The 27,782-nt window shown below is 44.3% G+C and overlaps 2 protein-coding genes across 3 annotated transcripts; both read right to left on the bottom strand.

The window, feature by feature from the left end:
• Positions 1 to 202: 202 nt before the first annotated feature.
• Positions 203 to 2,790, bottom strand: exosc4 (exosome component 4). The gene is made up of 3 exons (XM_054759825.1): positions 2,569 to 2,790; positions 1,895 to 2,101; positions 203 to 1,824 (listed from the first exon to the last, which is right to left on the bottom strand). The coding sequence occupies exons 1-3, from the start codon at positions 2,737 to 2,739 to the stop codon at positions 1,465 to 1,467; spliced, it is 738 nt and encodes a 245-aa protein (XP_054615800.1). The 5' UTR covers positions 2,740 to 2,790; the 3' UTR covers positions 203 to 1,464.
• A 197-nt stretch (positions 2,791 to 2,987) lies between these two features.
• Positions 2,988 to 22,253, bottom strand: prkacbb (protein kinase, cAMP-dependent, catalytic, beta b). Of its 2 annotated transcripts, none has more exons than XM_054759813.1 (10): positions 21,737 to 22,253; positions 12,005 to 12,060; positions 11,802 to 11,930; positions 7,478 to 7,576; positions 7,280 to 7,362; positions 7,062 to 7,188; positions 6,883 to 6,978; positions 5,148 to 5,270; positions 4,887 to 5,051; positions 2,988 to 4,339 (listed from the first exon to the last, which is right to left on the bottom strand). In XM_054759813.1, exons 1-10 carry the CDS (start codon positions 21,780 to 21,782, stop codon positions 4,214 to 4,216), a joined length of 1,050 nt encoding a protein of 349 aa, XP_054615788.1. In that variant the 5' UTR covers positions 21,783 to 22,253; the 3' UTR covers positions 2,988 to 4,213. The 2 variants fall into 2 exon arrangements, with proteins under 2 accessions (XP_054615788.1, XP_054615779.1); XM_054759804.1 differs by having other exon boundaries at positions 12,005 to 12,066; positions 21,737 to 22,251.
• Positions 22,254 to 27,782: the final 5,529 nt, after the last annotated feature.

The raw sequence follows: 27,782 nt of genomic DNA, 5'->3' as shown, positions 1-27,782 counted from the left end.
CTGTCCCACCATGGTAATTTAGGCTAAACTCAGAACCTCATCCAGACTTTCATCTTAAAATCGGTTATGAAAGCACCGCTGTTTCATTGTGTAACTTAGTCGGAGATGGCGTCACCATTTACTGAGAACTCGTATTGACTAATTTGACGGGACACTAGGACGAGAGTGGCTACTTTGAGATCACACTGATTCGCCATAAGGGATATAGATTTTCATCCGAGAGAATACGATACATTCGCCCACTTTTTGAGCCGTGCATCAGGAATGAAATGCAATATGAAATATTAACTGGGCCAATGTAAATGTCACAGCAGTCCTTGCATGAGTACTCAGCCTGTTAGTCTTCTTATATCACAATATTTTCTGGAGGAATAGAAACTCTGGGGCATCAATCAGATTGAAGAAAACTTATACACTTTTTTTTATGCTAACAAAGGTCGCCACAAAACACGTCAACACTGCCACCTAGTGGTCACAACGAGACACAGAATTTAGCAGTAAAATAACAATACATATTTAAAAGATTAAAAAAACAGTTGTTCCAATGTATTTATTTTTGAAATGGATAAGTGTTAATATGTCAAAGTTGTGCAGTGTTGACTGCTGATAAACGAAAAGACTAGTAGGCTATAGTTAGTATAATAATCAGTGTTAACTTGCGCATTTACATGCTCAGCTTTATTCGGCCAGCGGTCCTCCCTCATTCTACAAGTATTGGTGGCGACAGTGTTGCTTTTGGTAGTAATCATTTTTAACTCTTCATAATGCTCCATAATCATGACTTACTCATCTTGTGCAAAATACATTGGCTGGGATCACTTCATTTTAGCGTGGAAGTAGAATAATATGACGTCAAACGCCCCCTTCTATGTGAATGTGCACTGAGCACAAAGCCGAGAACCAGACTTGACAAAGTAAGTTGATAACCACCGTTGCAGTACCGTTTAACTCTGTTTGGGGAACTTAGGTTTTCTTGAGCTGCATCTTGAGTACAAAGCCTGGGTTGGTTGAGCCACTTTTGCAGAATACCGCCAAAGAGTAAGACTATTTGTTTACATTTTTGACATTTAAAAAAGGATAAGAAAAGTTTTAAGCCAGGATTAACCCAATACCAACACTAATTGGTTTTACATTTATCACAAATAAAGTTATAATTATACAAAACAAGTATTTATAGCTCCATTAAAAAAAAAAGTCTTATGTAGTGTAAGTTTATTAAATAACCAAATACGGTATTTTAATAAAATACAATTAACCCTATGGTTTCAGGTGAAGTCCATGAGGATCTAATTATTGCAAAAAAAAAAAACACTGATCTACAAGGAATTTTATGCATTTACTTATGTAAAAAAATGAAATGATAATTATTGTTGCTCACATATCCACAATAATGTACAATGGTAATTTGTCATAAATGGATAAAAAAGTTGAACTATTTGTTCCAGTCCTCTTGTTCTTGATCTATCATTCTCCAGTGGACAGTGAGACTTCTTGGAGGTGTTGACGCACCACCTGGTCGAGCACCTTGCTCATGCCTTTGCAAGCCGTCATGGCGGCGTCTATCATGGTCTCCAAGTGGTCCTGATGCAGTCGGGCGTCCATCTGCAGCAGAGCAATCTGCCCGCCTCGGGGCAGCAGCGCCAAAGCTAGAGAGCTCACTCCGCCGCTTTCCTCAGCATAGCATAGATCTGCGAGCGGCGTCTCGTCCACAAAGCCCACAGTGCAGGCACATACGTAGTCCAGCATGGGGATGCCGGCGTCGATGATGGCGAGGGTGGCGGCGTTGACGCACACGCTGTAGTTTCCTCCGTCTGACTGTAGGATCTGATTGAGTGGAAAAACCACCACTTTACTATCAAAACATTAAGACCTTGGCAGTTGGCAAGTTATTTACCTTGACATAAATGTCAATTTGAGAGCGTGGGTACAGCTGGGTCAACACAGCGGCTTCAAACGTCTGCTTGAGGTGGAGGCTCATCTCGGTAGACTTGCGATCGCCGTGTGGCCTCCTCTTCCTCTCCGACGTGCTGAAGGTGGCCATGCTGTACTGGCAGTTGATGATGGCCCGGTCGTGAAGGGTCCGACTGCGGGAGCCTCGCATCTGGAAGGAAATAAGGTCAGTTCCTTATCAATTTTTTAATTTCAAGATTTTTTAAAAGTCTGATAATGCACTAACCCAAATAATAGAAACCCTCGTTTTAAATGGTCTTGCACGAATATTACAATTACAATTTTGAAGCTAATAACATATGTCAAGCAAATTTAGAGTGTGTATAATGCTGCATGGCAGTCGTTAACTACACTGTTGAAGAGTCTTGGCCAGGATGCTTATAACAATAATAGCAATAATAAATACTCTCCAGAGTAAATAAATGCAATTGATTCATTTTGTGGCGTATGCGACTTAAGGCATTGCTCACAATTACATAATTGTTTTTCAAATTGAATTGAATTAAAAATGTGATACAAGGAACATTCAAGACTAGACATATTTCGCACATACATGCATACAGTGCAATACAATTTTAGAGCTAAGTTAGCATTCGGCTAACTTCCAGTGCTACTTGCCTCATGTGGACCGTACACAACAGCCAGAGCTTTGGTGTTCCCTTGCTCTAAATACGCGGAGCCATCAGCCTGGGCGAACACACCCATGCGGGCCTGAACCTTCCGGAGTTCGGTGGCTTTTCTTCCATCCAGACGATAGCCTTGGTCAGACAGCAGTTCCAAACCCGCCATGTTTGTACTAAGTCATGTAGCGTAAGACATGTGTCTGCCTGAACTACTACATTACCTATAGTCCCTTTCGCTGGGAGAGCTACGGACACCGGAAATAGTCAAAACTCTAATGCAACGCGTCTGCGACAGTTCAATATTTACGCACTTACAAATGTAAGATTTAATTGATCTATTACTTGTAGTATTCTTTTGTCAAACTACTATCAATAAGGTACAAATCTATCAAACATTAACGACATCACCAAATCAACACTTTTAAAAATAAAATTTATTAGCATCTCTAATGTGTATAAATAAAACATATGAAACAATGCATATACGTATATGAGCTGAACAGTAACAGGGTTACATGGTGTTACAAAGGAGCAGTTCTTTACTTGAGCCAGTGTATTTGTGAGGAAAACTGTACCTTGATAATCACGCCATCAAATATGCACACCTATAAATTGCAATCCACATTCCTTTAAAGAAAGAAAATGAAAACAAAAACAATCATTCACTGGTGGTAACAAAAAAGCTGCAGTTTCATGTTTATTAAATTCTCAAAATCAATAAATGATTCTGCACATGATATTTTTTTTAAAGGTTTCACCAACCATGTTGAGGCGTGAAGCTTCAACGCTATTCACATTGACTTTTCTCACCTTTTACACTTCATAAAAAGCTTAAAAGGATTTCTTTTCACTTCCTTTTAGATTTACAGAAGTCACATTGTATTGTAACAAAGGGTCTTTATGAGCAGACCTGAAATCTAGGAAAAAAAATAGGACTAAAAGAGCAGACACAGTGACAAAAAAAGAGCAACAAATGACAAATGTATTGCGTTATACTAATAATTTAACAAGGTTGGTTATTCTCAGCGATGGCTTGCTGGCCTGGGTCGGAATACCGAGGAGGATCAACGCTTTTGCTGGGCTCTCTAAGGCAAAAGCAAAGAAAGGAAGGAGGAACCTCTCCTTCTTCTTGTGTCACCCACAGTTTTGCTATTCAGTCATGCTCTTAAAACACTCAAGAGTGTTCAAACGTCTTACAAAACGGACAGATACTGTATGCACACACGGGACGAGAAGCTACCGGCCATGAACTTAACAGGAGCCCATGTAACGTGGAAGTGGAACCACTGCTAACAAGCTGCCTTGTTGCACGTTGTCCGTCATGGTTTAAAAGGGCAGGACAACATCCAAGACCTTCAAAAGTACAAAATAAAAAGTGGATGGGTTAAAAAAAAAAAAGAAAAAAAAAAGAAAGTGGTGCGTCTGCTTTAATATGCAGGTGTAGGTGACAGTGAGAGGTTATCGGCACCCAAGGATCATGGCAAAATCATTGAGCTGTGTGAGAGATTGTGTCATAGAGCCGGGAAAGGGAAAGAAGAGGGGGGGGAGGTGGAGGAAAACATGGTCTCCAAGTCTCCATTCCAAGTCTTTAGAAGAGTGCAAAGATCCCCTTATATTATCCCCCGACAGTGCCGTCTGTCTTAAAACTCCGCAAACTCCTTCACGCATTTTTCCGTTATGGAAACGCGGATGTCCTCCTCGTCGTAGTCGTCGAAGTTGCTGGTGTCGCCGGGGCCTCTGCACTTTGGTATGAATGGGGCCTCCACCTGCCAGAGCAAACAAAGTGTCAACCAAGCCTCTGCAAATTAAGAATGAGAATGCGATTAAATGTTGAGGTCTGACTGCATTGTAGCATTTTGCCATTGCATTTTTGCCATTTTTATTGCATGCTAACATTAGCATAGTAGCCTTTTTTGCCATTTTTATATGTATAACTCATAGAAACACTAATATGCTAACATTAGCATAGCAGCATTTTAGCTATTTACGCAAGTAGAAACCAATACAAACACTTAGTGCTATCATGCTAGGTATCATTCATACATTCATTTTACATTTCTGCCCTATTTCAACCCGGCTTCAGCTCTTCAGCTTACAAACTACTCTTTTAGTCATTCTGCATTTCGACAGTCATACATTTCCTCCTCATTTCAGTTTTTGCTTCAGCTCTTAAGCATTCACACGCAATGTCTTCTGACACTGCCATCATCTAGTTGAGACATTACTTTATTAGTGTGAAGGCCACTACATGAGGACATAACGTGGTTGATTTAGCTGCAATCAGAGCACTAAACGGCACAAACTGTGTCTTGCCTTCCTCTCGTAGACTGCGATCCAGTCTGTTGTGGCGAACCATTTGTGTCCTTTGATGTCGTTTACGCCGTTCTTCAGGTTGCCGAAGCGTTTAGTCAGGTCCACTTGCAGCAGGTTCCTCAACAGATCCTTCAGGTCCGAGCTGAAGTGGGAGGGGAAGCGGACCTGAGAAGATAGAAAGGTGTTATATGCTGTAGTGAGTACAATTTATTTAAATTTATTACAATTACAATTTACAATTTATTTATTCTTGATGCATACCTTGCCGGACACAATCTTCTCGTAGATCTGAATGGGCTGGTCAGCAAAGAATGGAGGGTAACCAGCTGCCATTTCATAAATGAGCACCCCGAGGGCCCACCAGTCCACAGCTTTGTTGTAACCCTTAAGGAGCCATCACAATGTCAAATGTAAGGACAGTGAAAAATGTTCTCTAAAGTCACACAAAACCAAGTTCGAACCAGTGAGCATCATAGGACGAATTAATTTTGCATTATGCTTATTCTTTAGCTTGTGGCACTTAAGAAGGAGCAGCCTCAAGAAAGGGTGTTAAGAGAAGAATATACTGTATATACAAAGGGCGTTTCGGAAAGTAAGCACATATGCAAATGATCAAAGGTTGACTTCTTTAACACTTGTGTGACCACTAAGACGGTTATAAAACGAGCTGCATGCGGTGGATCTGCAACATGGCACATGATGTCACAGATCGCGCCTTTATCATTTACTAAAGTGTTTTATTTTTACACTTGCAGCAGTGGCAAACTTATTTTTACACTTACATGACACTCTCACCAATGTTCGAATGTTACTGTACAGTTAACATTTTTTTTTTTTATGATGGCAACAGTCTGACGCCGGAATGGGTTATTCGTACTCCCATTTGTTCCCATGGAAGAAGTTTCAGAGGATTCATTGTATCTAAATATAAACGGTAGTCCAGCTCTTTCTCGTGACATTATGCCTTTTGCTATATTTTTGCAGGATTTTTTTTGGTGTAGTTTTCTTTCTACGATGTGCCGTGGGCCAATACCAAAACGAGCCACCGGTTGCAAAAGTTTGGATACCGCTGCTTTTATAGCTCTTCGTCAGGGTTGATAGCATAATGTGACGTCAACTCTGTGAGCAACCACAATAGCCATCGACTATTTAGCATGTTAGCTTCCTTCGTAGCAAGCTTATGATGGTAATTTAAACATCATTGCAGCTGGATACCCATACTGTAAACTCCAGACTATTGAGCACCCATCAAATTTACAGAGGAAAAAAAATTGTGCATGTTAACATTTCTTGTGCATGTAAAATTTTGTCGACACTTGATCAAACTTACTGAAGATTTGTCAGATCAAAACACTATCCCTGACATTATTGTCCACTTTACTACTCCAATTCCCTACTTCCTGAATCTGCACTGTAAACATAATGGGAACTGTAGTTCTTTTAGCCATAATTAGCCACATCATTGTTTAAGCCGCAAGGTTGAAAGTGTTAGAAAAAAGTAGCGGCTTAGTCCGGAATTTACAATAATGTGTTTAAACAGTATTTTTTATTGCAAATGTCTCTTCCTCTTTTGGATGAGAAGGTGTTCGAGCAGGTGGGCTGTATTCCTTATGAATGAGTTGTATACAGACAGAAAATAACGTACTACAAGAAGACCACTCACAGCCTTAACCGTCTGTGTCTCCGCAGCTCGAGGATTTTTTTTGGAGTACGTCACACTACAGGCAGACACATAGCGAAACCGCCAAAATGCATACCCGAGATTGTAGAAGTGCATTCAAGGAGTAAAATGAGTGCCGTGTATGAACAATGTGTATATGTTGGCACGTCTGTGAAGTTTGAGGGGTGCATTTCTGAGCATTAATGTGCATAATGAGGAAAAATACAATGTAAAGGAGAATCACAGATAACAGCAAATACAATCTGCAGGGCACATGACAGCAACATACTGAAGCGCTAACATGACATGCATTCAAACTGTACTAAAATACTGTACTTTGCTGAGAATAATTTCTGGGGCCAGGTACTCTGGTGTGCCGCACAACGTCCAAGTTCTGCCTTTTACCCGCTTGGCAAACCCAAAGTCTGTCACCTGAAAAGTGGAAAAGAAGCGCGTGAGGACCAAAGAAACAATGCGACCACCATATTAATCCACCAACAACGTGCGGCTGTCACCTGAATGTAGCCGTGGTGGTCGATGAGAAGGTTCTCGGGTTTCAGATCTCTGTAGATGAGATCTAGTGAATGGAGGTACTCGAATGTCAGCACTATCTGGGCGGCATAAAAGCGTGCGTGTGGTTCGCTGGAGAGGAAGTGAAGGGAAAAATCAATGTCTGCACAAACCATGGGTCAAAACAAAGTATGTTGGTCCTTACTCCTCTTCAAAGCCTCACCTGAACCTTCCAATCCGCCTTAAGTGTGAGAACATCTCTCCTCCTGGAACATACTCCATCACCATGTACAAATTGGAGTTGTCCTAATATAATACACAAAAAAATTGCTATTATCTTCTATTGCTCTTATCTTTTATTATAAAGTAGAAACAGACTGCCAATTATTGAACTAAAGCAGGAGGAGGAGGAGTGTCTTACCTTAAATGAGTACTCAAGTTTGACGAGGAAGGGGAAGCTGACAGCTTGTAATATCCTCTTCTCGTTTAACGTGTGTTCTATTTGTTTAAGTTTCACCACCTGACGGAGAAAAAGTGATAAGTACACACTCCGGTCAACACATTAGGTACACCTGCACAGTTCACTGAGATGCAATACAAGAGCTTGTATCTCACAATGCTTGGTTTTGATGGACACTGTCAGGTAAGTATTCATTTAACTACGTTATGTTATTGTACTTTATAGTAGTGTACAACTGCAATGCGTCCTACTGACAGCTATTTGTAATATTCATAGAGCTAAACGAGTGGGAGGAATATAGTAATATAAACACCTCTTAGAATAAATAACATTGTTAAACAAGAAATACATGCTTGTTGATGACCACAATGTAGCTCACAGGACATCCTCCACTTTGATACTGTGTATGAATATAGCATTAAATTACTTCAATCAGGTTGCAATAATATAAAAATGGCTGGCTCAGTTGGAATTGTTAACTCTCCTTTGAATGACTTTTACAATCAATGACAATAAAATGTTTTAACTTCATCAACAATGGATGATACCATTTTTGGCCCATGTTGAGATTTAATGTATTGTTATCAATGGACTCAAGTTGAATCTGCTGCACAATAATAATAAAAAAAAGCTAATGAGTAGAAAAAATGAGCAGATCCTTCAATCTTGAAGACGCCGTGAGCAAAGGGCAACTCCTGTCGACTATTTAGCTTGTTAGCTTCCTTTGTTGCAAGCCAACAATGTTAATTAAAGGCAGAAGAACAGTAGTATTGCAGCTGGAATTAATAACTTTTAGTTTGAAAATAAGTCAGGCTGAAAGAACAAGCTGGGGTCGAAAATGGCCCTTTGGGCCGCACTTCAAACACCCCCGGTTTACAGGGTTTCTTTTTCGGAAGATGCAAGTGCAACATCTGAAGGATACGTACAGCGACCCCACAAGAGAGCAGGAGTTGGGAGAGTGTAACAACCTTATAGAACCTCCTGAACCAGAAGTGCAGTTCGACATGTCAGAGCTGCAGCTAACGGAAATCAGGGAGGTTGTCCGCAAAGCAAGGGCAAGCTCTGCTCCAGGACCGAGTGGCGCTTCATACAAAGTGTATAAGAACTGTCCCAAACTCCTGCTGCGTCTGTGCAAAATCCTGCGAGTCTTCTGGAGAAGGGGGAGGATCCCTGACCAATGGAGAGTTGCTGAAGGGGTTTGGATCCCAAAGGAGGAAAATTCCACCCAGCTTGACCAGTTCCGCATCATCTCCCTATTGTGCATTGAGGCAAAGGTTTTCTTCAGCACTGTTTCCAAACGGCTGTGTACCTACCTGGCAAAGAACACCTACATCGATACATCAGTCCAGAAAGGAGGCATTTCAGGAATGTCAGGTTGTCTGGAGCATACGTGTGTGGTGACACAGCTCATTCGGGAGACCAGAGAGAACAAGGGCAACTTGTCAGTATTGTGGCTTGATCTGGCAAATGCTTTCGGTTCCATTCCACACAAGCTGGTTCAGCTCACTCTGACGAAACATCACGTACCCAGCAGGTGCAGAGACCTCATCGCTGATTATTACAACAATTTCAGGATGAGGGTCTCTTCAGGAGCAATAACATCCAGTTGGCACAAGGTGGACATCGGTATCATCACAGGGTGCACTATCTCTGTGACGTTGTTCTCCCTAGCCATGAACATGCTCACCAAGTCTGCTGAACCAGAGTGCAGAGGGCCCCGCACGAAATCTGGACAACGGCAACCACCCATCCGGGCATTCATGGATGACCTCACAGTCATGACAGAATCAGTCCCAGGCTGTCAGTGGATTCTGAAGGGGCTTGAGAAGCTGGTGGGGTGGGCCCGGATGCGTTTCAAACCTGACAAATCCAGATCAATGGTGCTGAGGAAAGGAAAGGTAGAGGACAAGTTCCGGTTTAACATCACAGGCACAGCCATCCCAACTATCTCAGAGAAACCAGTCAAGAGCCTGGGAAAGGTTTTTGACTGCTCTCTGAGAGACACAACATCTATACAGTCGACCTGAACTGAGTTGGATGGCTGGCTGAAATCTGTGGACAAGTCAGGCCTGCCTGGGAAGTTTAAAGCCTGGGTCTACCAACATGGCATTCTTCCCAGGATCCTGTGGCCCCTCCTTGTTTACGCAGTCCCCATCTCGACAGTTGAAACCATGGAGAGGAGGGTCAGCAACCACCTCCAGAGATGGCTTGGATTGCCAAGGAGCCTGAGTAGCATTGCACCTTATGGAAACACCAACAAATTGCAACTGCCTCTCAAATCCCTGGAGGAGGAATACAAGGTAACCAGAGCCAGGGAAGTGGTTCAGTACAGGGACTCATGTGATCCAAAGGTGGCTAAAGCAGGGATCCAAGTAAGGACGGGCAGGAAATGGAGGGCAGAGAAAGCAGTTCAAGAGGCTGATGCTAGGCTGCACCACAGGAGCCTGGTGGGAGTGGTCACACGAAGCCGAGCAGGGCTAGGTTCCTTTCCGTGTCCCCAATTGAACACCAGGGGGAAGGAAAGGCGACGCCTTGTTCAGGAGGAGGTGCGAGCAGCAGTGGAGGAGACCAGAACCTGCAAGGAAGTGGGAATGAAACATCAGGAAGCTTGGATGAGATGGGAGAATGCAGTCAAGAGGAAAGTCACTTGGGCAGAGCTTTGGAAATCTGAGCCTCACCGCATTAAATTCCTCATCCAGGCAGTGTATGATGTGCTTCCAAGCCCGTCAAACCTGCACACATGGGGCATAGTAGAGTCACCAGCATTCCCACTGTGTTCAAAGTGAGGAACCCTGGAACACATCCTCAGCTGCTGTACAAGGGCACTTGGAGATGGACGGTACAGGTGGAGGCATGACCAAGTCCTTAAAACCATCGCTGAGGCCATCAGCTCAGGACTGGAGTGGGCAAAGCAGTTCCATCCCTCCAAGAAAACCATCGCCTTTGTCAGAGCTGGGGACAAGCCAACTCCTGTCAGAAGAACAGAAGATCTGCAGGCATACTGATGTCTGCAAGAGACTGGCAGTTGTTGGTGGATCTTGAACATCAGCTGAAGTTCCCCAGCCACATTGCCGTCACCACCCTGCGACCAGACATTGTCCTCGTGTCAGAGTCCACTAGACAAATAGTGCTGCTGGAGCTGACAGTCACGTGGGAAGATCGACTGGATGAAGCCTTTGAGAGGAAGCTCTCCAAGTACGCGGGACTAGTCAGCGACTGCCAGCAGGCCGGCTGGAGAACAAGGTGTCTCCCTGTGGAGGGTGGATGTAGGGGTTTTGCAGCCCGATCTTTGGCCACAGCCTTCAGTAGTTTAGGCATCGAGGGAGAGAGAAAGAGGAGAGCCATCCGCAGTTCCACCGACGCGGCAGAAAGAGCCTCAAAATGGCTTTGGCTCAAAAGAGGGGAGTCATAGAAGCTAGCGAGCCGTCTGGACACAAGCTGGGGTCTGATCAGCCCCGGCTGGGTCACCTGGAGGAGGGCGTATGATGTCGAAAGACCCGAAACGCCTTAAGATCCCAGGAACATCACTGAAGATGTGTCCAGACCAGGCATCAGTAGATGTATGTACACAACAATAAGAGTAACGGGGTGATGATTATTTTATTTTCGGTAAAGTTCCTTGCCTGAAGTGCAATGTTAATAGTTAAAGCGTATAGCACTGTTCTTATACTGAACAATGGCAGCTCTCTGCTTTCATCTTATGGACTCATCTTGGTCCGTTTACTGACAAAAACAGGTAGGCTGCACCTTGACGTCGGTCCTGGTGTACTTTTGTACTATTGGACTAAATAGGTCAGGCTCAACATTTTAAACTCTAACATTGCCATTAAATTAACAGTTTTGCGATGTTCTCGGTTTATGTTCTGCTGGTTGTTGAAAAACATTAAATAAATAAGTTAACAGACAAATTAAGTTGTCATAATAATAATTTAAAAAAATGCAGACGCAGCAGCGGCACGACACAGCGGCGGCAGTCCCATGAAGCCCACCACAGCTTCAGAAAATCCTAGGGGAAACCCTGCGCTTGCTTATAAATACCAGAAAAAGGACTTATAGTCCCGTGTGACATATACTGTATGTTTGTCTCTTCGTGATGCATTTTTTGACTGATGCGACTTACTCCGGTGCGACTTATAGTTTGGAAAATACAGTATGGTGCATGTTGGCATGTTTGATTTTGTGTTTGAAAGTTTTTGATACAATTCTTGTTTTGGATCTCATCAACTTTGACTGCACATTTTTAGCATTATTATTATGAACTCCTCTTATGTAAATAAAAGCAGACCTTCTGTTTGTCCAGAATTTTCATGGCAAAGTACTGCTCTGTTCCTTTGTGTTTCACCAGCATGACTCTCCCAAATGAGCCGGTCCCCAGCGTCTTTAATCTGTCAAAGTCATCGAGGCACGTCGTGCTCTGCGGGGACACACAGCATGTTAGTGTGTCTGGAAATATTTGTTTTGCTGATGAACTTCAAACAGCATTCTAACCTGTGGCGGGCATTCCCATTTCCGCAAAAAATCTTCTTTGGCTTTGGCTAGAAACTCTTTCACTGTAAGGACAAGAAAACAATGCCGATAATTTGCATACATTCCCTCTGTGATAACTGGCATAAAAATACATTAGGGCTTTGGGTAAAAATATGTAATATGTAGGGCATCAGAGGAGGGAACGAAAGTCATTAGAGAAGACTCATCTGGATGTTAATTACACGACATATTGTTTTAAAGAAAACACAAACACAAGGCAACATCCAGGACAGGCAAGACTAGTGATGCATGCCAAGAGACAATATATTCTTAATTTCTGTTATTTAGTAGCCTTAGTTAAGGAGGAGGAAAAGGGGACCAGCACAACACTCAAGTTACAAAGGGTTATTTTCTATGAGTATCTTGTGCATCACTTTGAAGGGGAAGGCTAATAAACACAGAAGTGTATTGGAAGCAAAGACAAACCGATGTATGGCAAACACAGCAGAATATCCAGATTGAGAGAACATAGACAACAGAAACAAAAAGCACACACTTATTATCAAAGCACACAATAACAGCAAGCACATCGAGCAGCTTTCGCACAATGAGACCAGGCGCCAAATTTTGCCATCTCATCTTTTTGTTGTTGCTGTTGCAGGAATGTGCGTACCAAACGTCTCTATTGATCACCACGGTTTTTTGCAGGAGCAACCACCCACACGGATGGGATGATATGGACGGAAAAAGAGAGAAGACAGAGAAAGAGAGAGAAAAAAGACAAGAGTTCATGTAGACAAAACAACAATAAACTCAATATGTGGTGACAGCAGGAAGGAATTTGCGGGCAGCTTTGACAATATCAGTGGTGTGTATTACGTCAAATTGAACGGAAACAAGGAAATGACACTCAAACTCTCCTACACATATTACATTAGCTTCTGTATTAAAATTGGACTGATAATAATAGACCTTGTTTAATTTTTAATGTGCAATATTGAAAACTGCACTTTTGTTTGGGGGGGGTGGGGGGTTTCCCCATCATCCACAATCCTGATGTGAGACATGAACACGTCTCTCTTTTCTGTGCGTTCTAAAGACGTAAAAACAGATAAAAAGAGACAGCTCAGTACTGCACATATGGGACCCACTTATTCCTCCTATTAAGCCTTCTGAAAAATACTCCAACATGCACCAACAATGCTCCATCTACATATAATGTGACGTGCATACGAACCAAGCTACAGCAACATTGTTAACATTGTTACACTGATCGAACTACATTACTGGCGCATTAACATTGAGACATTGACACCGGCTAGCGACGAGCTTCACCACAGATGGCCGCAGCGCGTCAGCATCACTCTCTCAACGCCTCAGACCACTACAAAAAAGGTAGCCTACATATTTGATCTGACACCACTGCTGCGGTGTTTTTATTTCTGAGTTTGGAAAAGTTAAAACTAGGTGTAGGCATTTGTTCCTATATTGCTATGTGGAATCAACACGCCGAATAAGGAAGTTCCAGTAATGCTTAGAATGGTCAAATTATGGAAAATCCTGTCAGTATTTACCATGAACGTACCCGTTACTACATGGTCACAGCTAGGCCTGTCACAATAACATATTTTGCTGGATGATAATTGGGGACTACAAATTATTGTCGAAAATCGATATTATTGATTTTTTGGGACCAATTTTTCATTAATTATATAGCATAATAATGAGAGTAAACATGATCAAAAGCACTAACCTTTAATTTCTCTATAGTATTTAACATTAAAATTGGAATGTCAAGAGCTTTTAAATAAATTAAACAACATAATAAATTAAACAACAACAACAAAAAAAAAAATCAGTGAAAATAAAATGGACTTATGGTAAATAGTTGCACTTAAATAAAAATCACAATCATAATAAACGATAAAAAATAGACCCTGTCTCTGTAAAAAAAAAAACACAAAAAGTACACGCACACACACACACAGTTATGTGTTGTGTATTGTTAAATAATGTAGGGGGTCATACAGTATTTCAGCTGCACCACATATCTGTGGTGGCAGAGTAAAAATGCAATCAATGTCATCTTTCACTCAGTTATACAGTTCTGTAATTGATGTTTGTGACATGTACATGTACGTTCTCCCAGGCAATTTCTACTTTCTTAGAAACATTTGTAACATTTCCCAAAATGTTGGCTTTTCAACCGCATTGAAAGGTTACATTTGTTTTGTAATGTAGCGAGCGACACGGTCTGTGAGCGTGCACCATTTTGCGCTGTTTCGTTTATTTACTTTGCCGACCAAACGCCTCAGTCCGCGTTGACTGTCGGGTGACGGCTCTGCTGCACTTCCACACTGGGGCTATAGCATTCGGCTTAGAAACCATTGCTTTTGTGCCTTCATTCATATTAGCGTTTGCTTGCTAACTTGCTGCTAGCACGCTGTAGACTATCCACTAACAAGTAGCCCCGCTTCCCCGCATACTGGGACAAAAAAACTGAATGACTGACAGGAGGGGGAGCGATAAAAACACACATAGGACTGGACTTCAAATTATCACGTATTAAAAATTATTATGTATTATTATTATGATGTATTAATTTTGTTATTATTGCACTATAAATTTGACGTGATCTGTTCCATATTTGTTTGTTTACTTATTCTTATTCTATTTCCTTATTTTTCTTGTCTCTTGGCCTTGGTTGTTTTATTTTCTGATTCAGTGATTAAGTTCATTATGACATTTTTGCAGAGCTGCTGGAAATGTGAATTTCTCTTGGAGATCAATAAAGTATTTATCTTTTGTGTGGCTGTGAATGCCCGGCGGAGCGCTTGTGTGTGTGTGTGTGTGTGTGTGTGTGTGTGTGTGTGTGTGTGTGTGGCACGAGGGAGGAGGACAGCTGCACTGCATGTGTAAAGACAGCTACGTTTGCTGATATTCTTCTAGCTATGGTTGTTGACAACAGCAAAACACAGACTTGGCTCATGGAACTCTCTGCAGATGGTATCAGAAATTTCTGACACATGAATTACACTGGCATCGGAACCCGATACCAATTCTGAATCCTATCTGACAGTGTTGATCAAAATGTATTATCATTCTGACATTATTTAAGATCTCTGTTGATGTGCACATAAAGGCTCAAAGTTCAGTTCTTTTTGCCAAAAGTGTAAATTTGATTGACATTTTCTGACTCACTGACGTTATGATATCAACTGTAAATGATACAATCTGTGCAACAGTTATTTACTAGCAGCTTCATTTACATTAAAAGGACCGTTTGTATTTTTTTACATGAAGTTGTATTACATCCCCTTCAGCAGTGTAGTACATTAACAGTGAACGACACTCTTTGTCACGGAAATCAGAATTGGACTCACGGGACCAAGTGCGGGGATAAGTCACTGTTGATGTACTACACTACTGATGGGGATGTCTTACAACTTCATGTCAAAAAATCCCTTTATCCTTAAATTAACTGAATGTGAACATGTTAAATATTTTATTATTTACGTTATTGTGTTCCTGTGCAATTCTGGTTTTATTTATTTTACTTTTTAAAGATATAGCTATAGACTTGTACGTGATAAAAAAAAAACATTATAGCTAGAAATATAAAAGCACAAATGTACTGATATATTAATCTAGATGGAACTAAAACCCTTTACAGATGACCAAAGGAGAAGACGGGTAAGAAGACAATCTTCAAATTGCAACAAATTCATTCATTGATTGTTGAAGTAGTCCACACACACACACACACACACACACACACACACACACACACACACACACCCACACCCACACACAGACACACAAAGGATATTAATCTGCTGTGACTGTGTCAGTGATCCAGCCACGTAGGCAGACGTCTTAGTAGTGTAAACACAGGTAATCTTGTGTGTATGTGTGTATTCAGCAATGTAGGTAACCAGGTTGCCTCATCAGAGCTGCTCCACTCACTCACACACAGACAAATCTGCTGCTGGGCCACAGTGTCACCTTTATCAGGTTTAACAGTCCGGGCTTTTTACAAACTTGCAATACTGTACAGTAGGGCTGGGCGATATGGACCGAAACTCATATCGCTTGGTTGAATATCGATATACGATACATATATCTCTAATTTTTCCACAAAGTGAATTTAGATAAAAGCCAAATATGCGTATATTTTTTTTTAATTAAAACCAATACTTAACATGTGGCATTTTATGACATTGTAATGCAGGGGTCGGTAACCTTTTTGGCTAAAAGAACCATCAAAGTAGGGGTGGGAATCTCTGGCCACCTCACATGCAATTATTATTCAGAGGCCTGCGATGCGATAATAAAACGACAATCAATGCATCTCGATGCTTGTTTTTTGTGTTCAATAGTTTGTCAATTTTTTCACGCATGATTTTTTCTATATATAATTTATTTTTTACTCACTGTGTACTATTAAAACAAAGCATATTTGTAATGATCCACAATTAAAATACACATGAAACAAATTAACTGCACAGAACCAGCAGGAAAAGTAAAGTGCACCAGTAGCAGCATGTATGAAATGAACAAACTTCAGCTTATTCTGAGTAACCAAGATAACAATTATTCACAAATAAATAATAGACTTCTGAATTCAAACTAAAATCCTGAGAATAGAATCTCTGACAAAATAATATTATATAATATATACTGTAAGTAAAAAAAAAAACTTTCTGTACCAGCGGATCTCATGCAAGAATAATGCTATATTATCAATAACCAAAAAAACTCGGCTGCCCTTATTCACAATTGCAGTGTCATTGAAATAACGTTGCAATGGGACGTTGTATCTGGGTTCCAAAGTGCGCAACAAAACACGAAAGCCCTGCCTTTCTCTACAATCGAATACGGCCACAAATCCTTCACAATAAAAGTCTTTCAAGCAGAAACACTTTCTGAGTTGGGTGGAAAATGAGTTATCACCTGCTCGATGGTTCTCTGGTTCGGGTGGAAGCATGCAATGTGGTTTCTCATATTTCTCGTGTTCCCAAAAATGTTTTAAGCTTGTATGACTAAGATTGCATATTGTCTGGCTCTTGTTCAGCTTATTTTTACCTTAAAGTACGTGAAAGACAAAGTGCTTCCAGATGCTCGCTTTAAATCCAGCGGGTGCCGGTCCGAGTTTACACTCAGCCATTCTGGTATTGTCTTACACTTAGGTGCACCACCATAAACTGTGCGGGCGGCACTTTCGCTTTCCATCTTTTTGTTCCGTTTTTTTTTGTTCCGTCAGCATCGATTATTGATATTTATGAATCGATTAATAATCGTCAATATCCGCATCGCGATGCATCTAAGAATCGATTATTTCAACCCCCCCTACATCAAAGCCACATATTTTACAATGTATTCCCATGAGAGCCACATAATATTTTTTAACATTGAATGCAACTAAATGTGTACAGCACAACCAACAATTTCAAAATATGAGTCTCTGAATTAATTTTTTTTTTTTTTTAATTATGTCACACTGAAGCTAACCAATAATAATAATAATAATAAAATACTTCTTACAATTAATGCAATTTCTGGTGCTGCATGGTTTTGCACAGTACTCATCTTTCTTTTAGCCATATTCTTTGTCAGAAGGGTTTACTCTGCAGAATTAGCTAGCTGACTGTTTGATTAAAGGAAGAAAGTTTACTTCTTGACCTCTTAACGACCCGGGTAGGATACCGCATTATCCAATAATAATCACGTTTTGGTGTATAACTCGGAAACTATAGGAAGGACAGCTGGCATTGGCTCTGGCCACCCGCATTGCGGTAGAAAACGGATGGATGGATTCAAATGCATGAGAATGTTTTATATTTTGCTATTTATTTTTAACACTGTGATTTCTATACTTTTTTACTTTAAATTGTCAGCAAAAAAAAATCAATATATATTTTATCATGTTACGAAATGCCTGAGAGCCAGATGCAGTCATCAAAAGAGCCATATCTAGCTCTCGAGCCGTAGGTTCCCTACTGCTGTTTTAAAGCTTCATACCAGATGCACATTTTAAAAAATCTTAAAAATAGCCTCTAACATAAAAGGCCATTCTCTTTTTGCAATAAATGTAGAAAAAGTTAAATATTCACTCGTCGTTAAAAAAAACCTTTAGCTATGCTCAAATCCTCAGCTAATACCAACAGCACAAAAGAACTAAATATAAATATTAGTTTAAGGGGACATTGTGAAATGTCAGAAGCAACTCAAAAATACAGTTTTGATAACTTTCAACATTTCATTTTATTTCACATTTCTTTGCACATTACACCTTTTCCCAGGTAATACTACAACTAATTTTTTGTGAAATGTTTTACCTTTTTTCCTTGTAACGTTTCAGCTTTATTTAATGGCAAGGGTAATGGTTTAATTCATTTTGAACATGCATACAAGTTACACCTGAGTACATCACACAGTACAGTTCACAGTTCCACATGTCCAAAAAGGAGTAGGAAGACGCAAAGCTTATTTAATCCTACCCCTCTTCCGTTTCACATGAGTTGCAATTCATTTGTTCACCTCCTGTTTTCCAAATGTAGTCTTTGTCAACTGTGAATACGTAGGAAATTGACAAGGCAATATAACAATGCGGTACAATGACAGTCAAGGTATATATTTTCTGCAAAGTAGTTATGTAGCAGACTTAATGATAATAATAAAAAGATAATAACTGATAAAAGGGTTAATAGTTGACAGAACGAGTTTGATAATGAGTGAGTACACACAATGTACTCACCAGAAATGAAGAGTTAGTGGTCATATTTTTCCTCTCTTGTTGAGAACAATTGTTTTACATTTTTGGGTAACAGGTTATTGTTTGCTTTATGCATATTTTTAGCTGTTTGAAAGCTTAACAAGTCAGCAAATTTGAATAATTGTGATTTTAGGAATAAAGGGTTTACAAGCGGCATTATGAATTATCCTAACTGCCCTGTTTTGTAGCATTGTTAGTAAGTTAAATATGGTAATATCAGTGAACAATAGAGTGTATGGAGTGATTTTTGGTCCAGAACAAATGTAGCTTTATTTTGTATTGAGGTATTTCTTGCCACCTTATGTTGTATATTTTTTATCTGAAATTTCCAGTTCATATCATACCTATTATGATCCCGAGAAATGTATTTTTGTTTACCCTTTCATTGTCCACGCCGTCAATTTGTTTTTTTGTTTTTTTTAATATAGGGGTGGCTACTATCTCCAGAACAGAATGTGATTGTATCATCTGCAAATGATACTAGCTTTAGGTTTTTTGTTACTTTACAGATGTTGTTTGTATAGAGATTGAACAGTTTTGGTCATAGTATTGACCCCTGGGGTACGCCGCACAATATATTTAAGCCCGCAAATGTATATTCTCCTAGCTTTATAGATTGTCTCCTGTCTGATAAGTACTTTTTAACCCAGTTCATTTAGGTTCTAGCTCAACTTTATTTTTGTAATTCTCAAAGTATTATTTCTTTTTTTTTGATGTGGCCCTAGTACACCTTCATACAACAGAATAGAAAAAGGCTTTATTCAAATAACTATCATCATGTCCATAAGTAGGCTAATTGTAGCCACTCAAATTCGATACACTTTTTAGAAGCATGTGTAGGGGAAGAGGAAACACTGATAATTTACCGGAAATGACGGTGTATAAGCTGCACGGGTGTATAAGCCACATCCACTAAATTTAGAGGAAAAAACAGATTTGTTGTTATGTAAGCCGCATCGGTGTATATGCTGCATGTGTCCACGTCATAAAGTGGCATATTGTGGTGGCGCTGTCAGCTCTTTATTTGACAGGAGCCAATCATGTGCTATGAATAAACTCACGACAAGCTTGTCAACCCATTGGAGATTGCAGGAAGGCATTACTCAATATCACAGTGTGACTCACGGTTTCGTCTTACAAACAACATTAAACTCATCACACAGCAACTAACACTCAAACGTTATACTTGAGAAATATAGAAACATGTATCAATACAAAGTATAAAGTATATAAAGTATAAAGTTTTATATGGGAAAAAACCCCCAACATTTTACAGTGTTCCCATAATGTATTTCAGTTGAGAAAACCATTTCATTGGAGGAGAGCATAGAAAGCATTAAAAAATGGCACTGCAATGCTGCATCTGTCCACCAGAGGGAACCAGAGGAACCGGAGTCCAAAGCAAAAAGAGGGAAGCAGACGTCATTGCAGTGCCCCAATGAATGTGTTGCTCAGACACAATGCCTTATGGGAAAACCCTAAAATGTTTTTAGTTTTAAAGTCATATTGGGCCATGTTTGTATATTTGCATATACACCTTTGGAGTATTAACTTGCTGTGTGATGAATTTAGTGCTGTTAGTAAAGTGTTCTTTTAAGGATGGCACTATGAGTCAGACTGTTATGTTGTTACACTGGTATATATACTGACCTCCACTGCCCTCCAATGGGTTGACACGCTTGTTGTGACTGCACTGATAGCCCGTGATTGGCTCCTGCCAAAGAAAGCGCTATCGTTTTCTCACTGACTCACGAGCGTCACAGTATTTAAACAATTAGTAGTAGTTCTGAAGTAAAGGAAATGGCACAAGATTAGAATTTTGCCATAAATTAGTTGCACCACTGTACAAGCCGCAGGGTTCAAAGTTTAAGAAAAAAGTAGGGACTTATACACCAGAATTGACAGTACTACAGTAGATGTTCAGTGATGACAACATGGGAGCATACAAGTACGACAACACCGGCCTGGGCCACATTACGTCAAACCGTTCAAAGCTTGTAATATCCCCTTATCCTCTGACGGAGGTCTGATGACAAGCTGCTCCAGTCAATGACAAGGTGTGTAAACCATGATGGGCCCTAAACCACGCCACAAAGTAGAAGCTGCTGGTGACACACTTGAACATTGTTCAAATGCAGTAGTCTGGTGCCACTTTTTATGAACGAGAACGCGTGCATTTGTCATTTCTTCACCATATTTGGTAACGACTGTGCAGTGCAGCTGGAAGGCTTTGTTTATGCAGCCAAGAATAAAATGTGGCAATGCAGCCCCTGGGGTGGGGGCAGAAGCAAAGCACACCCTCCCCTTCAAGTTGAGTTGGAATAGCTATTTAAGACAATTACTCATGGGTTTGTGGCTTCTAGCTGCAGATTTGATCTGTGCTGTCCAGATTGAGAGATGATGAGGTGTCTGGAGACTTGTAGCAAGCCAATAGGAAGTGACAACACACACAAACATACATACACGCACGCACACACCTACCTGATGGCTCCCACCATCAAGGGGCGTTAAGATGCCAGGGGCCTTCTGCTGGCTAATCCCCCCCAACCACAACTCCCGTTTACGGCTACGTTAGCATGTTAATTGCTAGGTAAACATTATAAGGACATTAATGTAGTAAGCATGCTTATTTGCTGTGATTATGTTTTCATAATGAAAGATTGTTATGCTTTTTTTTTTTTATTCCCACCCCCCTTTCGTCAACATCTAACGGGTTCCTCCGGTGGCTACCTCCGATTTAGCTCACTGAGAATGTAACCACAACAAATAAGCCAATTAGTTGTGTAATATTAAAAAGACACCTAAAAGGTTGTTTTTTTTATACAAACGTGATGGGTGACAGACGGCCCTCTGTTGCTTGGACAGTTATGGTGTCGCCACAGGCTAGCTAGCTTCCATATAAATACATACTGGCTACGTGACAAACGAATAAAACAAAACATTGAAGCCGTTCGGTGAGGAACACAAGCCGGACTCACCGCTCTCGAGCTCGTTGCCCTTCTTGGCGGTGGCAGCGTTCCCCATCGTGGAAGACGCACGGCGGTGGCTCCGACGTAGAGAGAGATGGCGGTGGCTGGCTGGCTAGCTCGCTAGCTAACCTCCCTGCAGCGCTTGCTCCGTTCCACAAACAAAGTAATGGTCGCTGTTGTTTAAATGTGTTGCTGGCCCAAACGAAAAGGAAGACAATGTCCCAACCAGCAGTGGTCCTCGCTCTTCATCTGCCGTCCACCCTCGCTCTTTTCTCCGTGAAAGGTTTCCACTATTGTGTGGCTGACATCAAGCTAGCGGTCACTGGTGCTGCTGCTCCGCCTGCCTGGGAAACACTCCCCCCCGCCCGGCAGTCTCTCGCCAGGACCGCTATGCCTCCAGGACACAACACTCTTCGTTGTAATTAAATTTGAAAGTCGTTTAAAGACATTAAGCCAAAAGTATTAGCACTGTTTTGTACCTTTATAATGCCACATTGAATGGGCATTATGCATTAAGGGCAATTGTAGGTGAGCGGCTCACCATGTCCGACAGATGGCGATGTGAAACCCCCCCCACTTTATTTCAGTGGTCAACCTTTTTGAGACCAAGATCCCTGGTATATATCCATCCATTTTATATGCCGCTTAACCTAATTAGGGTCCTAGTGTGTGTGTATATATATATATATATATATTGTAATGACGGCTGAATAACTACACGTCAGGATAACGGCATTCAGTCGGCCATTTATTTTCATAGATCGGAAAGCACTTACAGATGCAGGAGCCTTAGCTACACATGTGTGTAAAACAGCAACACTTCCTTAACCTTCTTAATCTACGCCCTTTCCACCAAAACGCTCGCTCCACACAACATGCTGAACCCGACTGCCCCCTACAGCCCACACACCAAAACCACAGCTAGGAGCAACACAATATACCCATCGCTACACTACCCCCTCCCTATAAAGGCCCTCGCCCCGAGGGCACCAAAAATTAACGACCAACGAGGCACATTTAACAAAAACACTACAACACACTCAAGTGCTCCCCCCAACAATGTGACCCACATAGTCTCTGAGATACCGTGGCGGCCTTCTCCTCCTCCTTGGCCGCGCCCCCACAGGCGGCGCCCCTGCCAATGGTGAAACCGGCTGCCTCACCTCGGGCATTGCCACCCCAGGAGGCTCACCCGCATGAGTCCGGAGAGACGAACGTCCCTCCTCAGTCTCTGGTGCTGACGGAGCCCCACGGCCCACCACTGCGGGGTCTTGCACTCCCCGGTACGGCGCCAGCCGGTCACGATGAAGGACCACTTTTCTCCCTCGGCCTGGCAACTGCACCCGGTACACCACTTCCCCGACTCTCTCTAGAACTCGGCACGGTCCCGTCCAGGGGCTGTCCAGTTTGGGGCACCGGCCCTTCTTGCGCTGCGGAAGGTAGACCCACACCCGCTCGTCCTGCTGGAAATGCCTCCCTCTGGCTTTCAGGTCGTAGTTCCTCTTCTGTCGCCTGCCCGCCCTCTGTTGCTGCTGGCGGGCAAACTCGTGAGCGGCCTCCAGCCGGTCCTGGAGTTTCCTGGAATACTCTGGACCTGGGACCGGCTCTGTGGCCTCAGGGGGCCAGCCAAAGGACAGCTCGGCTGGCGTGCGGAGCTCCCTCCCCAACATGAGCAGGGCTGGGGTGCAGGCTGTGGACTCCTGCACAGCAGAGCGGCAGGCCATGAGCACCAGAGGAAGATGATCATCCCAGTCCTTCTGGTGCTGCGATGTCAAAATGGCCAGCTGCTCGCCCAATGTGCGGTGGAATCTTTCCACCAACCCGTCACTCTGTGGCCGCAGTGGGGTGGTGCGCGTCTTTCTGATGCCCAGGTGCTTGCACATTTCTGCAAACACTCGTGACTCGAAATTTCTTCCTTGGTCACTATGCAGCGTCTCCGGAACGCCAAAACGGCTAAACATTCCCTCTATCAAAGCAGTGGCGACTGTCTCTGCTTCTTGGTCGGCCAGGGGGTAAGCCTCTGGCCACCTTGTGAAGTAGTCGATGGCTGACAGGACATACCGATTCCCCCGGTCAGAGCGTGGCAGCGGCCCCACAATGTCGACTGCCACTCTTTCCATGGGCGCCCCCATGAGGGCCTGCTGCAGCGGGGCACAGGAACGGCCAGGCGGGCCCTTCCTCGCTGTACACAGGTCACAGCGGCGGCAAAAATCCTCCACATCTCTCCTGCAGTGGCCCCAGTAGAAACTTTGGCGCAGGCGGCGCAACGTCTTAGCCACACCAAAGTGCCCAGAACCAGCTGCCCCATGCATGGCGTTGAGCACAGGCTCTTGTAAACTCTTTGGGACAACCACCTGCCACCTCTTTTCTCCCGTCGCCGGCTCCTTCCACGCTCGTTGCAGCACCCCTTGACTCAGACGCAGTGTCTCAACCTTGGACCACAGGCCTTTAGTCCCTGCTGACATGTGGGCTATCTCCTCCCATGCTGGACGTTGCTGAGACTCCACCCACCTCCGGACTGGCTGCAGGTCTGCATCCCCCTCTTGCTGCTGCTCCCATTCGGCGACTCCTACCATCTGGAGTTGCTTGACCATCACTCCTGTGGCTCGGCACTCTGACACACCACCACTCGCTTCCTCCAGCAGCTCCTCCTCCCGGGCCTCTCTCCTTTCGCAATAGCGGCAGCCCTCTGCAGCACACGGCCGGCGGGACAGCGCGTCTGCGTTGGAGTGACTTGTCCCAGCTCTGTGCTCCACCTTGAAGTCGTAGGCCTGGAGCTCTTCAAGCCACCGGGCCACTTGCCCTTCTGGCTCCTTGAAGGTCATCAGCCAGCTGAGAGCCGAGTGGTCTGTCCTCACCCTGAACGGCTGGCCACATAAGTAATATCTAAAATGTCTGATGGACAGCACCACGGCCAGCAGCTCTCTGCGGGTGACACAGTAGCGCCTTTCAGCCTTGCTGAACACTCTGCTGAAGTAGGCCACGACCCGCTCGCCTTCAGGTGTGGGTTGCGCCAGCACTGCTCCTATTCCCTCTCCACTGGCATCTGTGTCAAGGATGAAAGGCAAGTCGGGGTTCGCGGGTGCTAGCACTGGGGACTCACTCAGGGCTTGCTGGAGACTGCTGAATGCTTTTTGGCACTGGTCGGACCACTCAAAGACTCGGCCCTTCTGGAGCAGCTGGAAGAGGGGCGCCGCGGTGCCTGCGAAGCCCCGTACGAACCTCCTGTAGTACGAGGCCAGCCCCAGGAAACTTTTCAGCTGCTTGGCGTTGGTGGGAACTGGCCATTCTACCACCGCCTTCACTTTCTCAGCCAGGGTGCTGATTCCCTCACCTCCCACACGGTGGCCCAGGAATGCCACTTCTCTCTGCATGAAGTGACACTTTTCTGGGTGTAGCTTCAGGCCAGCTGCTCTGATCCTCTCCAACACTAACCTCAAGGACTTTAGTGCTGCCTCGAACGAGCTGCCGTGGGCCAGGATGTCATCCAGGTAGACGAGGCACTGCTGACGAGGGACTCCAGCCAACACGCTGTCCATCAACCTTGAAAAGGTCGCCGGTGCATTGCACAGTCCAAAAGGAAGGACCTTAAACTGCCACAGGCCCCTCCCGGTACAAAATGCAGTCTTGGGTCGGGCGTCCTGGGAAAGCGGCACCTGATAATAGCCACTGCGGAGGTCCAAGGACGAGAACCAGGATGAGCCCGAGACCAAGTCTAAGGACTCATCTATGCGCGGCAGGGGGTACGCGTCCTTCTTAGTCACCCCATTGACAGTCCTGTAGTCCACACAGAGCCGCCATCCCCCCAACTTCTTTGGCACCATGACAACTGCTGACGCCCATGGGCTGTCGGAAGGTTCGATGATGCCCGCCCGCAGCAGCTTGACCACAGCCTCCTCACAAGCCGCTTGCCGGGCCAAAGGAAGGCGACGGGGGCGACATCTAATGGGCCTGGCCTCGCCCGTGTCAATCTCATGCTGCGTCAAATGGGTGAGACCCCCCTCATCGTCACTCTTGGCGAAGGTATCACTGAAGTCTGTCAGCAGATTCCAAAGCTGCTCCTCTTGCTTGGGGGTCAGGCCATTGCAGTTCCTTTCCCATAACTCCCGCAGCGTCTTGTCCACAGCTCCCTCTTCCACGGAGCCTGTGCCTGGTGTCTCTTGTCTTTGGCAGGGTGCCCTCGAGGGTAGCAGTTGACCAGTGGCTTCCAGTGCGCACGCCATAGGCTTGACTCGGGGATCGAGGGAGCCCAGGGAGGTTATAGGAATGGCAGGGCCTCCCTGGAAGCTGATCCACCCATCTCCAATGTTCACGACACAGTTGGCTGCCTTCAAAAAGCCCAGACCCAGGATGCATGGGTCTTGTATGGCTGCTATCCATACTGGGTGCTGGAGTGACATGCCCCCTACCGACAACGTCAGTCGTCCTCTGCCTTGAAGGGGGGACCACTCTCCCGTGACTGTGCGCAGAGCTACTGCTGTTGGCGCAAAATGGGCGTTCTTCGGCCACACGTCAGGCCTCATCAGCGTCACCGTTGCCCCCGTGTCTATGAGGGCCGGGCAGAACACGCCCTCCACCTGAATCATCACATAGCCTGAGCCTCTGTCTGACGTGCGCCCCACAGCTCCAATTGCCTCTACGCCCATGTCCACTTGAGACCCCCTGGAGGTTGTAGACAAAGCAGCTTGTGGGGGGCTAGCTTCTTGGGTCCGCACACCCCCCTCTATGCGGGCCCAAAGTCGTTTCCCGACGACCGACGCGAGCGAGGGCACTCTTTGACCAAATGGCCGGGCTGGCCACACCCCCAGCAGAACCTCACCCCAGGGCGTGGACGTTGCGGCGACTGTAGTGACACGGACCTAATCAGTTCTGTGATTTCGGCCACCCAAGGGGGTTTATCGTCAGCCTCATGACTCCCTGCTGCTGACCTTGCTGTGGGGGGAGGGACCCTTTCCTCCGTTGCGCTGGAGCACGCCACCATCTCCCTCTCCACAGCCAATTCCAAGGCTTCTTGCAGGGTGCGGGGGTGCAACAGATGGACTTGAGCTCTTAACTCTGGGGGCCGAAGAGCTCTGACAAATTGATCACGTGCCAGCTCACTTTGTACATCTGGTGACATGTGGGAATACGCCCGCCTTGACAAACTCTCGATGGCATATGCCAGGGTCCGTAACGGTTCCCCTGCTGCGCGGCATCTATAACTTAGTTCATTTCTCAGTAGGCCCGGCTGTGTGCACTGTCCAAAACGCCTCTTTAGCGCCCCCACTAAAGCTTCGTAATCATGGCGGCTCTCTGGGTCAAGGAGCAAAAGGCAGGATAAGGCATCTTCTGTGAGACACAATGCAAGCTGCAGGGCTTTATCTTTATTGGACCACTGTTGGGCATTTGCAATCAGCTCAAATTGGGCGTGAAAAGCTTCCCAGTCAGCTTTTCCAGAATATTTGGCCGTTTTCAAACACATGGCCACAGGTGCACGTGCTGAGCTGTCCCCCGCGTTGCTCTCTATGCAGGCTGCACAGCCGCCACTTATGGCCGCCGGTGATCGCCCCTCGCTGGCCGGCACGTCGACAGCCTCTCTCAGCCTCCTCCACTCCTCCCGACAAGCTCTCACTCTCTCTCGACGCTCTCTCCCTCCCCACCCGGCAGCGCTCACTTCGCTGTCGCTCTCCGCCTCCTCCTTCACACGCGGCTCGCCTCTCCTTTGGCTCATACTCGCTGATGCCGGTGACACGGACAAAACACGGCAGTAGGCTCACGTTCGAAGTCACTTCTGACACCAGTGTAATGACGGCTGAATAACTACACGTCAGGATAACGGCATTCAGTCGGCCATTTATTTTCATAGATCGGAAAGCACTTACAGATGCAGGAGCCTTAGCTACACATGTGTGTAAAACAGCAACACTTCCTTAACCTTCTTAATCTACGCCCTTTCCACCAAAACGCTCGCTCCACACAACATGCTGAACCCGACTGCCCCCTACAGCCCACACACCAAAACCACAGCTAGGAGCAACACAATATACCCATCGCTACAATATATATATACACACAC

This window comes from Dunckerocampus dactyliophorus, chromosome 2, assembly GCF_027744805.1.
Source record: "Dunckerocampus dactyliophorus isolate RoL2022-P2 chromosome 2, RoL_Ddac_1.1, whole genome shotgun sequence".
Classification (NCBI taxonomy): domain Eukaryota; kingdom Metazoa; phylum Chordata; class Actinopteri; order Syngnathiformes; family Syngnathidae; genus Dunckerocampus; species Dunckerocampus dactyliophorus.
Note: the sequence above shows the minus strand (reverse complement) of the source record. Positions and strands in the feature narration are given on the sequence as shown.